The 16,328-nt window shown below is 48.1% G+C and overlaps 1 protein-coding gene across 2 annotated transcripts; it reads left to right on the top strand.

Moving 5' to 3' along the window:
* The first annotated feature begins 9,520 nt into the window (after window positions 1–9,520).
* LOC115075504 (apelin receptor-like) lies at window positions 9,521–15,345 on the top strand. Of its 2 annotated transcripts, none has more exons than XM_029575941.1 (2): window positions 9,521–10,916; window positions 14,204–15,345. In XM_029575941.1, exon 1 carries the CDS (start codon window positions 9,783–9,785, stop codon window positions 10,863–10,865), a length of 1,083 nt encoding a protein of 360 aa, XP_029431801.1. In that variant the 5' UTR covers window positions 9,521–9,782; the 3' UTR covers window positions 10,866–10,916; window positions 14,204–15,345. The 2 variants fall into 2 exon arrangements, with proteins under 2 accessions (XP_029431801.1, XP_029431800.1); XM_029575940.1 differs by having other exon boundaries at window positions 9,522–10,916; window positions 14,160–15,345.
* The last annotated feature ends 983 nt before the right edge of the window (window positions 15,346–16,328 follow it).

Here is a 16,328-nt window from a genome sequence, read left to right as displayed (position 1 = left end):
TTGCCTCCGTGCTTGTCTTGCTCCGTGTTCCTGTTGATTCCTAGTTCTTGGTTCCTTGTTCGTCTCATCTGTGTGCTGGATTGACTTCCTGGGTTTGACCTCTGCTACGTCTGACCATGCCTGCCTTCTCGGTGCCTTGACCATTGCTGATGACTACACTATAGACTTGAGTCCAGAGCTCTACATTGCTTGCTACACTTTCCATTTGCCGCCAGCTTCCATTCAAGCTCGACAGTGTCGCCTCTGTCTCTATCCTCTGGACGTGGACTAATAATAAGGCAGTGTCCTTTCTTTGCTCGGGCACCTTCAGTTTCTCCTCGTTCTTTGCTGCCTGAGTTACTGTACTGCATCCCATCCAGGATAGAACTACACCACCTGCTGGCTGCTGTCTCTGGCCTGAACCACCCACCTCCTTTTCCTAACCTCGAGGCCCGGTCTAAGTCCTGCTGGCCCCGGCACCCAAAGCTCAACCCGAGGGGAACGTGGGCTGGTATAGGTGATGCTCCAGTGGCTTCCAGCTTCAACCCACTCTACCTGCTGACGGTGGGGACACGTAGGCCCTTGCCTATGGATTACATCAACCCCAGCTCAGCCCAAGAATCCACCTCCGATGCAACATAGGGCAAATACAATGAAATTCTATGGCACACACCCTGGTTCTTATATTATCTGAAAGAGTAAACAATCAATTCACATTTACTCATTCTAGTCCTCTCATGATTATGAGGACCTCTATCATATTCCCCATCAACTGACTCTTCTCCAAGCTAAACAACCCAAACCTCTTTAGTCTTTCCTCATTGTGGAACCGTTCCACCCCCTTTATCAGTTTTGGTCACCCTTCTCTGAACCTTTTCCAGTGCATCTATATTTTTTTCTGAGATGTGGTGACCATAGTACTCAAGCTGCAGTCTCACCATGGAGAGATACAGAGGCATTATGACATTCTCCACTTTATTCAATATTCCCTTCCTAATAATTTTTAACATTGTTTGTTTTTTTGATTGGCACAGCACACTTAACCGACAATTTCAGTGTATTCTCCACCATGACGCCTAGATCTCTTCCCGGGGTGGTAACTCATAACATGAAACTTGAGCCAGCCCCATATGCCATCTATTGCACAATGGAGAAAGAGTACACCTAACCTTCTTACTATGGAACAACCTACTGGTTGGTTGGGTTCTGCCCCAGCAAAGAAGTGTTTTATTTTATTTATTTAACAGATTTTATATACCGGTATTAGTTAGGACATCATACCGGTTCACAGTTTAACAAAAGAGCTGAAATTACATTATAAAAGGGAGGAAGAACTGGGTCGGGGATAACAAGAGAGCAGCATTGAAGGAGAGGATAACAACAGCCAACAGTAACTCAGAAATGAACTTAGCGGAGGAACGCAAGGGTAGTAGAGTCAAAAACATATAAGTACCTGGCAGGGAGTGAGGATACTATTCTGAGGATATGTGGAGGCTGTATATGTCCTCATTGCCTCAGAGAGTCCATAGTATGGACCTTAATAATTAGTGAAAAGTGTCTGTTGATGGTTGAGGTGGGATAGAGTGGGAAGAAAATTCTGGTTTATGAATATGTCTGCTTTCTTCATTGCTGGATTTTGCATGGTCTGTATCAGAACCAAATATTAGCCATTCCTGCTCTTCTATTTGTATCTTTAATAAACACATTTAAACAAAAAAGGTTTGGACAGGTTCATAAATAATTAGCCAGATAGACTTTGGTTTCTCCACCTCTCCATTCTTGAGGAGAGACTTCCATATTGGGATTTGGCAGGTACTTCCAGGTGACCTGGGCTGGCCCCTGTCAGAGACAGGATACTGGGCTCCATGGAGCATTGGTCTGCCCAGCATCGCACTATATCCTTATGTTCTAATGGAGGGGGTCCCAACCTTTCAGAGAACGCGGACCTCTCTTCATTTCCCCCCACACGCCATATTGTTATGGCATGCAGTCTTTAATGTCTGCATGCCATAACAATATAAATAATGAGATGCGCCCTCTAAAATCATTCATAATGCGTACGACTTTGATCTAAACTGAATATGGAGGGAGCGCAATTTCCAAAGCTCTTTGAAAATTGCCTTCAGCATTGAAGGTCGAGGCCACTCCACCTTCCAGTCCAGCTGCAATGGGGAACAGGCAGCAAGGTCAAAAAAGCTGTGGGTTGGCAACTTACGACCTGGCAGAAAATCGGCACTGGTGCCTGCAGACCTGCAATCGGATTTTCAAAGGGAAACTGCCCGGGGAGCATCCTCAGGCTGGCGGGGGAAAAAGCCAGCGCTTGTCATCTGCTTTTGAAACCGGTGTAACGCACATGCACGAGGATTTCAAAATTAAATCCTTGCACGCGCTTTCCTTTCCCCCACGCAGGTTAAAGTCTGCAGGCTGGTCCTAGGTGCGGGCACTTTTACCCTGAGTGGCCGGGAACTGTAATTTTCAAAAGGACCTTTTTACATAGGTAAACAGGATAAAATGCCTGGGCCTGTGGCAGAGGATTTCCATTTGGGCTCAGATCCTCCCCCTCCCCTCGACAAACCTGCTTTCCGTCTTGGAAGCTGTAATTTTTCCCTCATTAAAGGTCCAGCCTGCTCTCCCAGTGGGGCAGTGACCTGGGCAGAGAGGTGAGAGGTTCCTCTGCCTTTTGAAAGCATCACCCCTTTCGCTCCTCCTTAGCCACGGCTCCCAATTCCCTGCTGTAATTAGCCCTGCCCAAAGGTGCTAATCTCACTGTCTGCAGTGGCCCGGGCAAAGTTTCTCTCCCAGGTTTTGTGGATTTACTGCTCTCTTAGTCCCTGGTTTTTGGAAAAAATTGTGACCCAGAGAGACAAGTTTACAGCTGTGACTGGGAGGCTGAGGCAATATCGTGCACTCAGGCTAGCGGGCAGTTTAACCAGCATTCGGACGCGCTAGGCTAACACCCGATACAATAAGGGGATTAGCGTGTCCAAATTCATGCACAGCTAATAGCATTCATCACATGTAAATGCCATGTAGATGAGGCCATTAAATCATTCCCCCCCCCCCATGTAAAAAAAATGCCATATGCCCGACGTGCATTTTCTTTAACATGGCAAATGTAATGCCAGTCCCAGAGCTGGCGCTGCCTTGCTGCATGTCAAGGGCTCACTAAAAAAACAAATAATCCTGCTTTCTGTGTTTCCTTCTACTTTTAGTATTGCTGTACTACTGAGTAGGAGGAACCACAGAAAGCAGGAACATGAAAAATAAAAGTTACAATGGTGGCCAGCTTAGATGCTGAATCCATGGCTATGCACACAGCCACGTCTCCCGGGCACCTGATGCCAAGGATGCGCTAGAGACGCACGATTGATCCCTAGTGCATCCTTTTTAGCGCAGCACTAATTAACATACTGAATCAGGCGCCCAGGAGTCCTGGCATTACAAAAACCGGGCACGCAGTTTGGAGACACATTTTCACGCACAGCTTATTGTAGCCACCCCCAGAGGCTGAGGATCTCTGAAAGGAGAGGCTGGAGAAGGGGCAGCATTGCACTGGACCGCTCTCATCCGTCCCTCCCGAGCCTCCTCGGCATGCACAGAACATGTCCGGATGCAGACAGCAAGACGACTTTGTTCACGGGCAGGAAACACTGCATTTCCCAGCTCCTGGCCACTGCCAGCCGGTATTGGAAGTTGTGACAAAAAGAAACGATGCACAGATGTTATATGCATGATGTCTTAAGGCCTTTGAGGTCCTGTTTTTCGATGTCTCAGACCCCACCGAACATTCATTTATAATAACATTTCCTAGAAACCCAATAATCTTCCTCTCTGCATCACTTCTGTGTTATATAGAGAAGTGCTGTATCTTGGACATTTGTACACATATGGGCAGTGTGCACACTCAACTCTTCTGAATTGCACACTTGTTCACTATTGCACCCTCTGTTATAATTGATGGTCCACATCAGTTTCTTTTTTCTTATTTTTTTTTCCCCAACTACACACGAAACAAGTCAATTTATACTGAAAGCTCTCCATGGTCCATGTTTTAGAATTATCTGCTTCCTGGGTCGGGGCACAAATGAAGGAGTGAAAGCGTGATAACACAGAACGTATTCAGAGAGGACATTATTTACTGTTGTCAATAACACTGCCATCATTTCTTTTGCCTAACCAAGAAAATATATCACCGCCCCCTGGAGTCTGCTCCTGCAGAGCAGAAATCCAAGAGACACACCTGGGTGACCTCCTTTCTCTGCCCCTGCCCCCTCAAAAATGTGTGCGCTTGTGTGGCAGAGACGAGCAAGCCAATGCAATAACCTGAGTGTTAAGAAATTGTGCGCTGGTTTTCACTGAACAGTTTTAAACACTCAGCCTAACATCTTTTTTTAAATTTGTAATGTGGTAAACTAAAGCTACGCAAATGGATTGAGTTAAAAATGGCTCGTCAACTGCAAAATGACCGTTCGGCCGGCCAATGGCACCGATAGTGTCACATGGAAAGGGTGAAGGGCCATCGGCGCTATTTTGAGTGCTGGCAGCCGACGGCCCGAGAGCAGGAGATCGCTCCCGGGACCCCCACTGGACCACCAGTGAATTTTGGCAAATTCTGGGGGCATTGCAATGAATTAAATTTGGAGGGTTGGGGTGGGTTTGGGGGTTTTTTGGGGGGGGGGGTTTGGCCCCCCAGGGACTTTCGGTAAATCTTGGGGGGGGGGGTTTCAGGCAAGTCTTGGGGTGCAACCGCGCCATGCTATAACTAGGGCTTATTTTTGGAGGAGGACTTATATTTCAAGCCCTACTCCATGTAAAGGCTATGCCTAGAAGTTCCAAGTTATTTGTAAACCGATACGATGTGCAAACGGATGTCGGTATATAACAAAAATTCTAAATAAATAAAACCCTGAAAATCAAGCTAGGGCTTATTATCGGGGAAACACGGTAGGAACCGAAAGGCTACTGTGGAAGCAGGACAACATTAAACAAACAGAAAAGCACCTGTGGAGACAGGACACTCCCCGCTTGGAGTTAAATAAAAGCTACACTGCAGTCAGTGTGAGGAGTCCGAAGGGCTGGTACTTCTCCAGGATCCAGGAAGAGCCCTGTGTCAGGGACAGGTCTAACCAGCTCCTTTCCATTCCTCTGTCTGGCAGTCCAGGTTCCAGATCTCCCCATCTCCGCTGGGCTTTGTCTTGGGGATGAGCTCTCCGGGCAGTGCCAGGGTCACATCCGTCTTTTGAGGAAGGATGGAGGCTTGGAAACTCCGGTTCTGTCGATGTAGGAACCCCAAGGGTCTGGCATCGATGATGGCCGAGACCACAAGCACCACCAGCGTGGTCAGCATGAGCATTGTCCTCCTTGAAACCGACGGAAGCGGCGCGTTCCTTGTGGCCTTTTACTTAGAACATCGACAACCGAGCGGTCACCTGAGGACGGATGTCTGCATCCAGTAAAGGATTCACCAGTCCAAAGCAGACGGTTGAGTTTGGTGCTGTCTCTCCCCTGTTCCAAAAAGCAGAGGAGACCAGGGAGAGGGAAGGCGATGTTACTGATGGAAGAGGACGATGATACCAGGGGAGAGGCATGAGAATGATGATGGGAGGAGAGGGGAGAGGGGGGAGTGGGTGTTTTGCCATATGCAGACAGAAATTCTAAAAAAAAGAATAGACAGCTAGCAAACAGGACCACTGACCCACCTGTCTTACATGGTCATGGTGTAAAAATCATGTTTTATATTGCTTACTAATTTCCCGGACTAGTTTTTTAATGAAGGTGGTTTTGTAGGATGTTTTCCCACATTTATAGTATAGTATAGCGTATAAAAGGTCATAACGAAAAAAGAATAGTCAAAATAATAAAAACAGAGCCCCAGACGGGCTCCTGTGCCCACCACCCATTCCTTCTAACTTAGGGAAAAGTTTAGGGCAGGGTCCCCCCAGCACCCAATTAACCATGACAGTGGTTATGCACCGGTGAGGCTTCTATCTAGGCCTCAGCCTGCACGAGGCAGATCTCTTGGACTTTGTATAAACCTGAGCCCATAAATCGGAAATACAATTCATTGCTTACACAGAGCAATCAGTGTTTTGTTAGAATACTTTTACTGGGCAAATACTCATGGGTGTGTTTCACAGAAGGCAAGGCACAGACCAGATCGCCCATCAAGCTGGCCACTTGTGTTCTCCTCGCGCACTTCTTCCTTGAGTTCAGAGCACACCAGCTGCCAACCCCGGGAGACAGACTCGTTGTGCCGCTCCTGTCATGACATCATTTAAAAAATCAAAAGCCTAAAAGTGTACAACGCTGTGGAATTGATACAATACAGCAACCCTATTCTCTTTATGAGGACTGCTCTTAAGTGATTTTTTATTCATTCTAGACTGCATACGAGAACTCACATTTTATTTGCATATACTATATATTAAAAAAAAAAATGTTCGATTACACACTAGGTGGATTTGAATTTGTACACTCTAGTTTTAGAATGACTGATGATTAATTTGGGCGCCCCAGCTGTTCACAGAGGAAAAACAAAGAGAAATACCTCTTACCTGTTCAAAATGACGCAATGCCGATCTTCATCTTGATAATCCTGTGATATCGACTATGAATGCCGGGCACCAGCTCACGCCAGTCTGTGTAGAATACAGATCCAATCTGAACTGAATGCAAAAGGACTCCCAGCAATGATTTATACACCTCCCAGGCAGGATTATGATGCACCCCATGACGTCATGATGGGAGAGCAGTGATAAATTTGAAAATAATAAGACATTGCAAATAAATTGCAAATTTACATTTCCCATATTCCGTCTGACAGATGTATGACCTTGTGACAGGACTTCGGCGCCTCCACACGCCGCACTCGCGATGCCATATGGGCGACCGATGCAATAAAACGAGTAGCGCTAAGGACGCTCTTTTTTTTGACCCCCATGCGCTTTTTTGGTGCCGTTGTCATTTGTGTTGTATTTGAACACGCGATCGCGTGCTCAGAATACGCGGCTGTGCGAGCGGTGAAACAGCGGGCGCCCAGAATGGATGCACAGTTGTACCACGTCCGTATTGCATTGGCCCGTGTGTCTTTCTCATGTGCAGCTTGAACAGATAAGCTTAACTCGGTCTTTACTCACAGACAGAGGAAGCCACTTCTTTAACTCCAAACTTTATTAATGGGAAAACAATGAACAGAGTCCTACTGGTGTAATCGGGTGAGGGGAGCAGGCATTTCATCCTTATATAGTGTGACCCACCTATCAGAGATGAGGAAAGGAGCAGACACCTTATCTTTTTTTATAAAGTTATACAGTGTAATTTGTGTATCAGAAACAATGAAGGGGGTGGATGTTTTATCCTTAACATAAAGTTATATTGTGCAGTCTGTGTATCTGGGACAGTGAGGGGGCGGGTATTTTTTCCTTAATACACATTGTAACTGTGTATTGGGGACAGTCAGAGGAGCAGGCATTTTCTCATTAATATAAAGCTGTGCGGTGGTTCGTGTGCATCAGGAACTGGAAAGGGAGCAGGGGATTTTGCTTGTAACGTGAGAATATAGTTGCAGCAACAAACATGCGAATGCATAAAGGAGGCCTGTGGCTATTGTTTACCCAGCTTGTTCTCTTCCTTAGCACTGCCAGTACCTCCCCTGCCCCCTTGCTGTTGGAATCCCAGATGTTGGGGCAGATGTTTTCACAGCCCAGCCCCAGATGAAAGGTTGTTTGCTTGACCTACTAATTGAGCCAGAACTGTCCAGGCCTGGGAAGGAGGTGAGAAGTGACACATTAGGAGGGACAGCAGCTATCGATTCATTTCAAAGCTCTTTCTCAGCCTGAGAAGGCATGGAAGACGCTAGATTCCATATCCATATCCCTCCGTTTGTCTCCCCTGTCTGTTCCTTTCAGTTCAGCTCAGAGGGCACTTTCTCTATTTTGTGGGTATGGAAACAAATCTTTATTGCGTGAGGCCAGTGTATTTTCAGAGATCTTCCCCGGCAGCACAGTAAGTCACACAGACACACATTGCTGGTCAGAGTGTGAAATTCTGAGCAAACAGCAGAGTTTGTGCACAGCACAGTGCTGTCTGCTTCTCAAATCCAGCCTGCCTGGGGAGGCAGCCTCCTCTGCTTCTATTTCTGCCTTTTCCCTGGGGCCTGGCTCCTTTTCAGATTCTCACCCATGTCCCCGGGAAGGCTCCTTCTGTTCTTCTGTCCGTGCCCAAGAAACACGCTAGCAGAGTACCTCAGCTCAGTCCCAAATGCAAAAACCAGACAGTCCCTCACCAAATATGTAATCACAGACTAGGAACAGAAAGATGCAGACAAAACCTCAGCTGGAAACCCCAAGAAGCCAGACTGCATGCAGTGCAACACTGGAGAAGCAGAAACAGAAATGCATTTTCTCCTGTGCTCTGCAAAACACCAAGGAGATCAAACATGCAGGTTTGCAAAGCTGACCGAGAAAAGCTAAGGCTTCCCACAAAAGAATGAGCAGGAAAAACTCTGGAGAAACAGCAGCAAAATATGTGGTCACCTGCCGCCCAGCCAGAAATGAACCCTAACCAGGGATAATATGCACCAAAACCGTCCCTGTTGTACTTTCTATAATTTTACTTCCCTGTTATTAGTTCATAATAATTTCTTTCTTTCTCTTTTATTTGAATCATTATATATAGTGCTTTGGCAGCGCATATAAAATTGTCATGCTAGTGTTATCTAAATCTGTTCTGTTTGCACTTCCGCCTTCCTTCACCTGCAAACTGGCACAGCCCATCTGAGCAGGTCAGGCTCCCTCTCTGGACATGGCCAAAATCTCACCTTTCAAAACTGAAACCCTGCTGCTTCCTTAGTCATAACCCTTTGTGGTTTACCCATTTCTGTACTAAAGTTTCTCTTATGTGTTTTGGCTGGAGACACATAAGAGAAACAAATGTCCCTTTTATTTGTTCCTGTACAGTGCTACAGACATCTTGTAGCACTATATAACCAATGGTATATATGAATGCCTGTGCATGCATACATGTTCCTGAATGAGTCCAGTGAGGCTGTGAGTCTGTATTTATTTGTCAGGGTGTGTGCTGGAGTGCAGCTGTGCACCAGGAGAACTGAAAAGATTTTAATATGAGCACAATGCTTATTACTGTATGTAGTGAGACAGACAGGATAGAAATGCTTGGAGATGGTCTTTATTCCCAGCACCGTGTGAGTTAGAAGGGCTAGAAGGACTTGGGGAAGGTGGCAGAGGAGAAAATCTGTTGAGAGTGAAAAATGAAAGACTGTAAGGCGGGATTAGAAAGCATTTACTAAATCTATTCTGTGCCCAGCTCTGAATCCATTCCTTCTCCCCTCCCCCTCAGACTTCTACCAGACTCCAAAATAGTAAATAACGAGCAAGATAATCAAATTAAGTGTCCTGGAATCCTCCTCCTCACCCTGGCCTTTGCCTGAATCTACATCTGGCATTGCAGGGGTTAAACACTGCCCAAGGAGACAGCAGGATGTCAGGGGGCTGGGTCTTGAGACTTCTGAGCCTTCTTAATCAGTTCGGAGAAGAGTTGCACCTCGGTAAGGAACACTGCAGCCCCCCTGGCCTGCTGCACTGAGAGAGACTCTGATTCCAAGAGAAGGAACCGAGCTTTTTCCCCCCCCCCGGAAAGAATCGGAAGCTTCCCCAGGAGGGCTCCCCTTGCAGCTGGAGAGCACTGAGGGGCATGCGGGCGTGAGCCACTGGAGCACTAGGGTCTGAGGAGGGAGGGCGACAGCACCGGTGCATCTCAGAAAGAGCGAGCCGTTTGCTGCTCAGATGAACGAGAGCTATGCGGACGTGGAGGTGGACTGTGACTACGAGGAATGGCAGCCATCCATTATCCTGTTGCCCACCATCTACCTGCTGGTGTTTCTCCTGGGCATCTCTGGGAATGGCTTGGTGCTGTGGACCATCTACAAAAGCAAGGAGAAGCGCCGGTCGGCAGACACCTTCATTGCCAATCTGGCGCTGGCAGACCTCACCTTTGTAGTGACTCTGCCACTCTGGGCGGTGTACACCTTGCTGGGCTACCACTGGCCCTTCGGCACCTTTGCCTGCAAGCTGAGTAGCTACCTGGTGTTTGTGAACATGTACGCCAGTGTCTTCTGCCTCACCTGCCTGAGCTTTGACCGCTACTTAGCCATTGTCCACTCCCTGACCAACACTCATCTCCGGTCCCGGGCCAGCAACCTGCTGGCCACGAGCCTCCTTTGGGCGCTGGCCATCCTTCTGGCACTGCCGGCCCTGGTTTTCCGCAGCACGGGCCAGGATCCGGAAGAAAACAAGACCATCTGCTTCATGGACTATTCCAGCGTGGCCCAGAACCACACGGAGAACGCGTGGATCGCGGGGCTCAGCATCTCCTCCACGCTGCTGGGCTTCGTGGCCCCTTTCGCCATCATGCTGACCTGCTACTTCTTCATCGCCCGCACCATCGCCAGCCACTTCAAGAAGCAGCGCCACGAGGGCCTGAGGAAGCGGCGGCTGCTGACCATCATCGTCACCCTGGTGGCGGTCTTTGCTCTCTGCTGGCTGCCCTTCCACCTGGTGAAGACCGTCTACGTGCTGATGGACCTGGACGTCATCCCCTACTCCTGCGCCTTCCACGCCTTCCTCAACAACATCCACCCCTACGCCACCTGCGTAGCCTACGTCAACAGCTCCCTGAACCCCTTCCTCTACGCCTTCTTCGACCGGCGCTTCCGGGACGAGTGCCTGGCGGTGCTCTCCTGCGGCTGGCTGCAGGGCCGGCCGCCGTCCCAGGACAAATCGGCCAGCTTCTCCTCGTCCGGCAAGCACGGGGAGCTCAGGCTGCCAGGGACACCCACGGACGAGATACTGATCCGTGGCCAAAACTGACCCCCACCCCCCCAAAAGACAGTCTTAAAGCAAATGGAAGGGGAACAAGAGGTAGAGTGATGTCTGTCCATCTGTCTGTCTGTCGCTGGGTTCTCCTGTATAACTGGAAAGCTTTGTAGACAGTTTCCTAGCAGAAAGGTTGTAGAGTACCAGAGGGGAAAGGGTATGGATGAGAAGGAGCCCGGGGCATCTGGCTCTCTTCTTGGCTTCTTTGATATTTCTATGTATTCATGAGGTGCAGGGTTTCCCTTTCTGACTTAGTGCCTGGCACAGGCTGCACACACTCCTGGGGGGTAGGGTTTCCTCTGTTGGCAGGCACACAATCCCAGTGGGGTCTGTACATTTCTGGCCGTGGCGGGACCTCTGGGACTGAATGGGCAAGCAATATACAGCAGCTCCTGCCAGGAGGGCAGCTGACCTTCCAGCCTCATCTGGGTCCAGTGGAGCAGGGGTCACTGGCTTTGTACTATTTCTGTGGAGGGGAAGGCTGTGGGGAAGGGGCTGGCTGCACTAGAACAAGGGTAGATTTGGAAGTCTGGCACTACAGGTAACATCTGTGTATGTGGCCACTGTGGGACCCCCAGCCGATGTCTGCTCCAGTACTGGACCCAAAGCCCCTGTCTCCACACTTAGAGACAGTTCCTAATTACCGATTTTTCGCCCATACCAGCATTTCAATCTTTTTAAAATCTCTTTATTTATACTTTCATGGATATACATAATACAAGCGAAATGCTTGAAACAGCTGAGCCACAAAATAACAAGTAAAAACCTTAGAATCAACAACAAATATTTAGCCCTAAAAAGAAATTCCACAAATTATGAAGCCGAATAAGGACTGCTGAGGGACATCACATGTATAAGAAAAGAAACCCCAAGGACAACCAAGCACACAACTGGGAAATAACAAATAAAAAAACATTAGCCAGTAGTTTTAGTATCCTCAAGAGCTTTCAATTGCCATGGCTTAAAAAAATACTCATCTGTTATTATCCATAGTAACTGCACATTTTGCTGGATATAGTAATGCAAACTCCCCCCCCCCCCAACCTAATAAGTTTATCGAAAGGATAAAAAAATCCTTCCTTCTTAATTGTGCATGCCTAGATACATCAGGGAAAATCCTGAGCTCCTGTCCCCTTATTACAAAAACACAAACCAAGAATAACCCGAGAAGCACAAGCAGTTAGTAAGGTGGCGCCTTCGTTTCTCCTGATTGCTCTAAAGAACGAGTTAAATTAAAACTAGAAGGAGAAGCACATGCGAGACCAGGGTTAGCATTTTCCGCATTTCAGTTTTCCTTGTTGCAATTTGCTATAAGAAATTATGGAATAGCAAACCCTAAATGAGATTGATTGACTACATAAATGTGAAAGCTCTTTTGAGGGTGATTAGGAGATTGAAATTGATGTCTTAGCTTGCATAGTCATCAGAGCTAAAGAAGAAACTCCCTGCTGCTGTACCCAGGGAGGGTTGGTAGTAACCTGAGGGGTTTTTTTTCCCTGTGCTTAGAGAAAACACAGGCTGAGCTTCAGATGCCATTGTCTGCAGTACAGGAAAGGACAAGGCTCCTAAGCTGGAGGTCTAAAAATATTGCTTGGAGGGCTCAGACGGCTTGTTATGGTTACAAATCAAGAGCATTGTTTCTGCTGGGAGCCCTTATGTTCAGGAAAATATCTCCCTACATCCATTTTATTAAAAATTCCTGGGTTTACTAAGCCCCGGGAGGGAGAGCTGCCTTTAAGACCTGATTCACTCAGCTCCTTTCCCATAGCCACAGGGACTCAGGCCCTTAATTAGTTCTCGGATTAAAAGCTGCTGGCGCTCACGTTCCTTACAGGCTCGGTCCCCATGGCACCAATCCCCCCCCCCCCCCCCCCCCCCGGGACCGACCTCTGGAGAGGGGAGCCCCTCACAAACTCACACCGGCTGAGTTCCAGATCTGCCCGTGGGCTTGGGATCTTAGGAGCAGAGCCAGGGCTGCCTCAAGGAACGGGCAAGAGGGGCGACCACCTGTGGAGCTCAAGGTGGGGGAGGGGCACTGCCCTGCACCACACCCCACCCCACCAGCTTTTTAAGTCAGTCTGTGAGGCTGCGAGTGCGAGAAACGGGGGTGTCGGAAGCAACCCTTGCCTGGGCAGAGCTGGTGCATGTTGAGATGTTTGCAGGAACTACCTCTACCCCGCTTAGATGACGCTGTTCTGCAGCAGCTTATGAATCCTGGGCCCCTTTACAAGGATGCTGGACCCTCTCTGTGCCCTCTGATAGCTGAACAGCCCCCATCTCGCCTCTGGCACAAACTGGAGTTTGGCTGCTGTTATTCCTCCGGTTAGGATCCAGCTGTGACGTCACACAACGCCTGCACTAATCAGATCCCAGGATGTGTGACGTCACACAATGCCTGCACTAATCAGATCCCAGGATGTGTGACGTCACACAACGCCTGCACTAATCAGATCCCAGGATGTGTGACGTCACACAACGCCTGCACTAATCAGATCTCAGGATGTGTGACGTCACACAACGCCTGCACTAATCAGATCCCAGGATGTGTGACGTCACACAACGCCTGCACTAATCAGATCTCAGGATGTGTGACGTCACACAACGCCTGCACTAATCAGATCTCAGGATGTGTGACGTCACACAACGCCTGCACTAATCAGATCCCAGGATGTGTGACGTCACACAACGCCTGCACTAATCAGATCTCAGGATGTGTGATGTCACAGGGCCACCCCCGGGAGGAAAGGGGTGGATGGCTGCAGGGTGTCCTTGTGTACATGACAGGCACACAAAGGGAACGGGATGCCATGGCATCACCCCCACCTGGAACCCACAAACAGGACCACAACGATATGAATGGTGCAAATTGGTGCAGGGGCGTCCCTGAAACACGTAGTCAGTGGGTTCGTTCTGATTATCCTCGGCTGCGAAGCAGAGTTGAGGCCCATGACCTGCCCGCTCCAGCGAGACCTTGAGGCTGTAGCTTTCCATAGTCACCCCCAGGCCTGCGTGCGTGCGTGTGTGTGCGTGTGTGTGTGCTTGTGTGTGTGTTCCCCAGCCAGGCCCATCGTTCTCTCAGTCTCCTGCCACATGGCCCTAGCTGGGGATTTTGAGGTATTGAAAGAGGGCTGGTTCCCAAAACTGAGTTTGTGCTGGTTAAAATGACTGCGTGTTTATTTAATTACTCCAACCAGATTGCTAGCAGAACTTGTGAGAAAAGCTGAATAGTGTTATGCAACAGTGCCACTTGCTGGTGAAAATGGGGGCTAACTCTTTTGTTTCCCATAGGAACTCTCATCAATGAATTTTTATCCTTTGGACCCTTGTATTAGAGGCTGTTCCTGTCCACCCTTTATGAAGCCTTGAAATGGACGCTACCAGTGGCCGGTGATTAATTTGTTATATCCACCAGTTTAAATGGCAAGTTCCGGGTGTTGTACCTTGCGCTTCCGATGTAGCAGCTGAACAAGTATCCACATCCCACCCTCCTGCCACCGAATTCAGATCACTGTCAAGGAGAGACTGGCCCAGGAAGGTGAACCACTGAAAGCCACGTGTGGACAATTCAACAATGGCAGGACTTCATTTATAAAAGCGCAGCCTGCTTATGGGCATTAATTTAGGTGAGAAATATTCCTGCATTCGGGTCTGCTTGTAATCCGTGGTTTCACTTGAATAAAAACATTCTGAAAGCAGGCTTGTCCTGCATTTCTGCTGGAACAGGGCTGAGATCTGAGCTGTGCATCTCTGCTTACAGAGTTTACAGGACCTGCTGTTTTATTTGCCCCTCTGCACACAGCTGTGTTTGGCACTGGAAAGCAACTAATTACTCTTTTCTTTAAACTCTCCCCTGCAGCTCTGCAGAACTCTTCTAAAACCAATTTAACCTGTTGTAGCTCAGGACTCCCTGTGGTTCTTTCCCTGATGCCTTTTGTCATTACAGTTCTTGAGGGAAAATGATGGACCTGTGGAGCAAAAAAAAGGGGCTTGGAGTCCTGTTGTGACTGCAAGACATTTTACTCGGCAGGTAAAAGCCATAGTCTCTAGGGATAGGCCTTAGATCCCTTCTACAGAGCTGTAGACAGGTCGTATTTACTGTAGACATTCAGAAGAAGACAGGACTCAAAAGCAAAACAAAATTGGCTTGGCAAAGTGGAAGAGAAGAACTTTGCTCGAATCTGACATAGCCACCGATCCATCCAAGGCTGCCAGGAGGATTTTCAGCAACGCCTCTCCTACACCCTGAGATGCACAGGACGCTGCCTTTCTGCACTCACAGATCGCAGAATGATTAGAGAGGAGGAACTGGCCCAATGAACATTGCTCAGAATATCAGCTTACCTGTTTCTTGGCTTTATTACTAATTACTTACACTTTTGGTCTTATTTCCCAGTCTCCTTTATATGCTTTGTTTCTCGCATTTTACCTTTTTGGGGGATGAGGTAGGAGAATAAACTGTGTGAGCCTTATATTAGTAACCATCTCCAGGTTATTTTGTTAAATTTTCTTCTTTGCGTCCAGAGCTTCCCCGTGACCCAGTTCCTGGAAGCAGATTTTATGCCAGTCCTGGGTTTTTAACTTGCATCCCAGTGCAAGGTGGGATATATTGTCTGCCTCTGCATCACGTATCAGGATCTGCATCACCTTTCTGCTCTGTATGTCTCTGTCTAACTATACTGCCCTTTAAAAATGTGGAAATATCCAGGAATTTGGAGAAACTGTAGGAAAAACCAACAGAGCACAAAGTGCAGTAAGAGAAAGGAGAGTTTCAAGAATACATTTCTTATTCATTTTGAATTTTTTTTTTTAACACAGCTATGGGTGGTGCATTTTTCAGGGCCCGCTCGGGGGGAAGGCTCATGGTTCTCTATGTGATTCACCATGTGGTGCTGGGCTCTTTCTTTCTCTTCCGGGGATCATGCATCTTCCTAGTGTTGGTTCTTTTTTTATTTGATCCTGTTTCTCTTTCCAGGGTCTTGGGGTGGCTCTGATTTGGCTGTTTTATTTCTCCTTGGCGTCCCCTTGCGGTTATGGTTTCTTATTTGAGTCCTGATATGATCCTGGCTCTGCCCTGCTGCTGGGGGTCTCTTTCAGCTGCCCCTGGTTCACAAGCCTGGGTTCTGGGGCTCCAAGGTGTCAGGATATCTTTCATCTGAGCTTGCTTCTCTCGTGTTTTAGGTTTCTCTGTGTACCCTACTGAGAACCCTGGATCCAATGAGAAACCTTTAGGGCTGAATTTTCAGAAGCATTTACAAGCATAAAATGTGGCTTTATGTGCTTGAATGGTCTTTTAAGAATTGCCTGGGGAGGGGGTTGTACACATGGAAGTGATTCTGCACGTATCTTTACGCAGCAAAGAGTTGTTCCAGGGGCGGAAAGAGCATTTATCTACTTGCAGTGCTTGCGCCCTTGCTAGCCAGCGAGTGGAAATTGCACCTGGGCTGCTGCGCTGTGTTC

The sequence above is a fragment of the Rhinatrema bivittatum genome, chromosome 13, assembly GCF_901001135.1.
Source record: "Rhinatrema bivittatum chromosome 13, aRhiBiv1.1, whole genome shotgun sequence".
Classification (NCBI taxonomy): domain Eukaryota; kingdom Metazoa; phylum Chordata; class Amphibia; order Gymnophiona; family Rhinatrematidae; genus Rhinatrema; species Rhinatrema bivittatum.
Note: the sequence above shows the minus strand (reverse complement) of the source record. Positions and strands in the feature narration are given on the sequence as shown.

Excerpts from the sequence above, each read along its gene's own strand:
- LOC115075504 (XM_029575941.1), top strand. The coding sequence starts at position 9,783 with ATGAACGAGAGCTATGCGGACGTGGAGGTGGACTGTGACTACGAGGAA.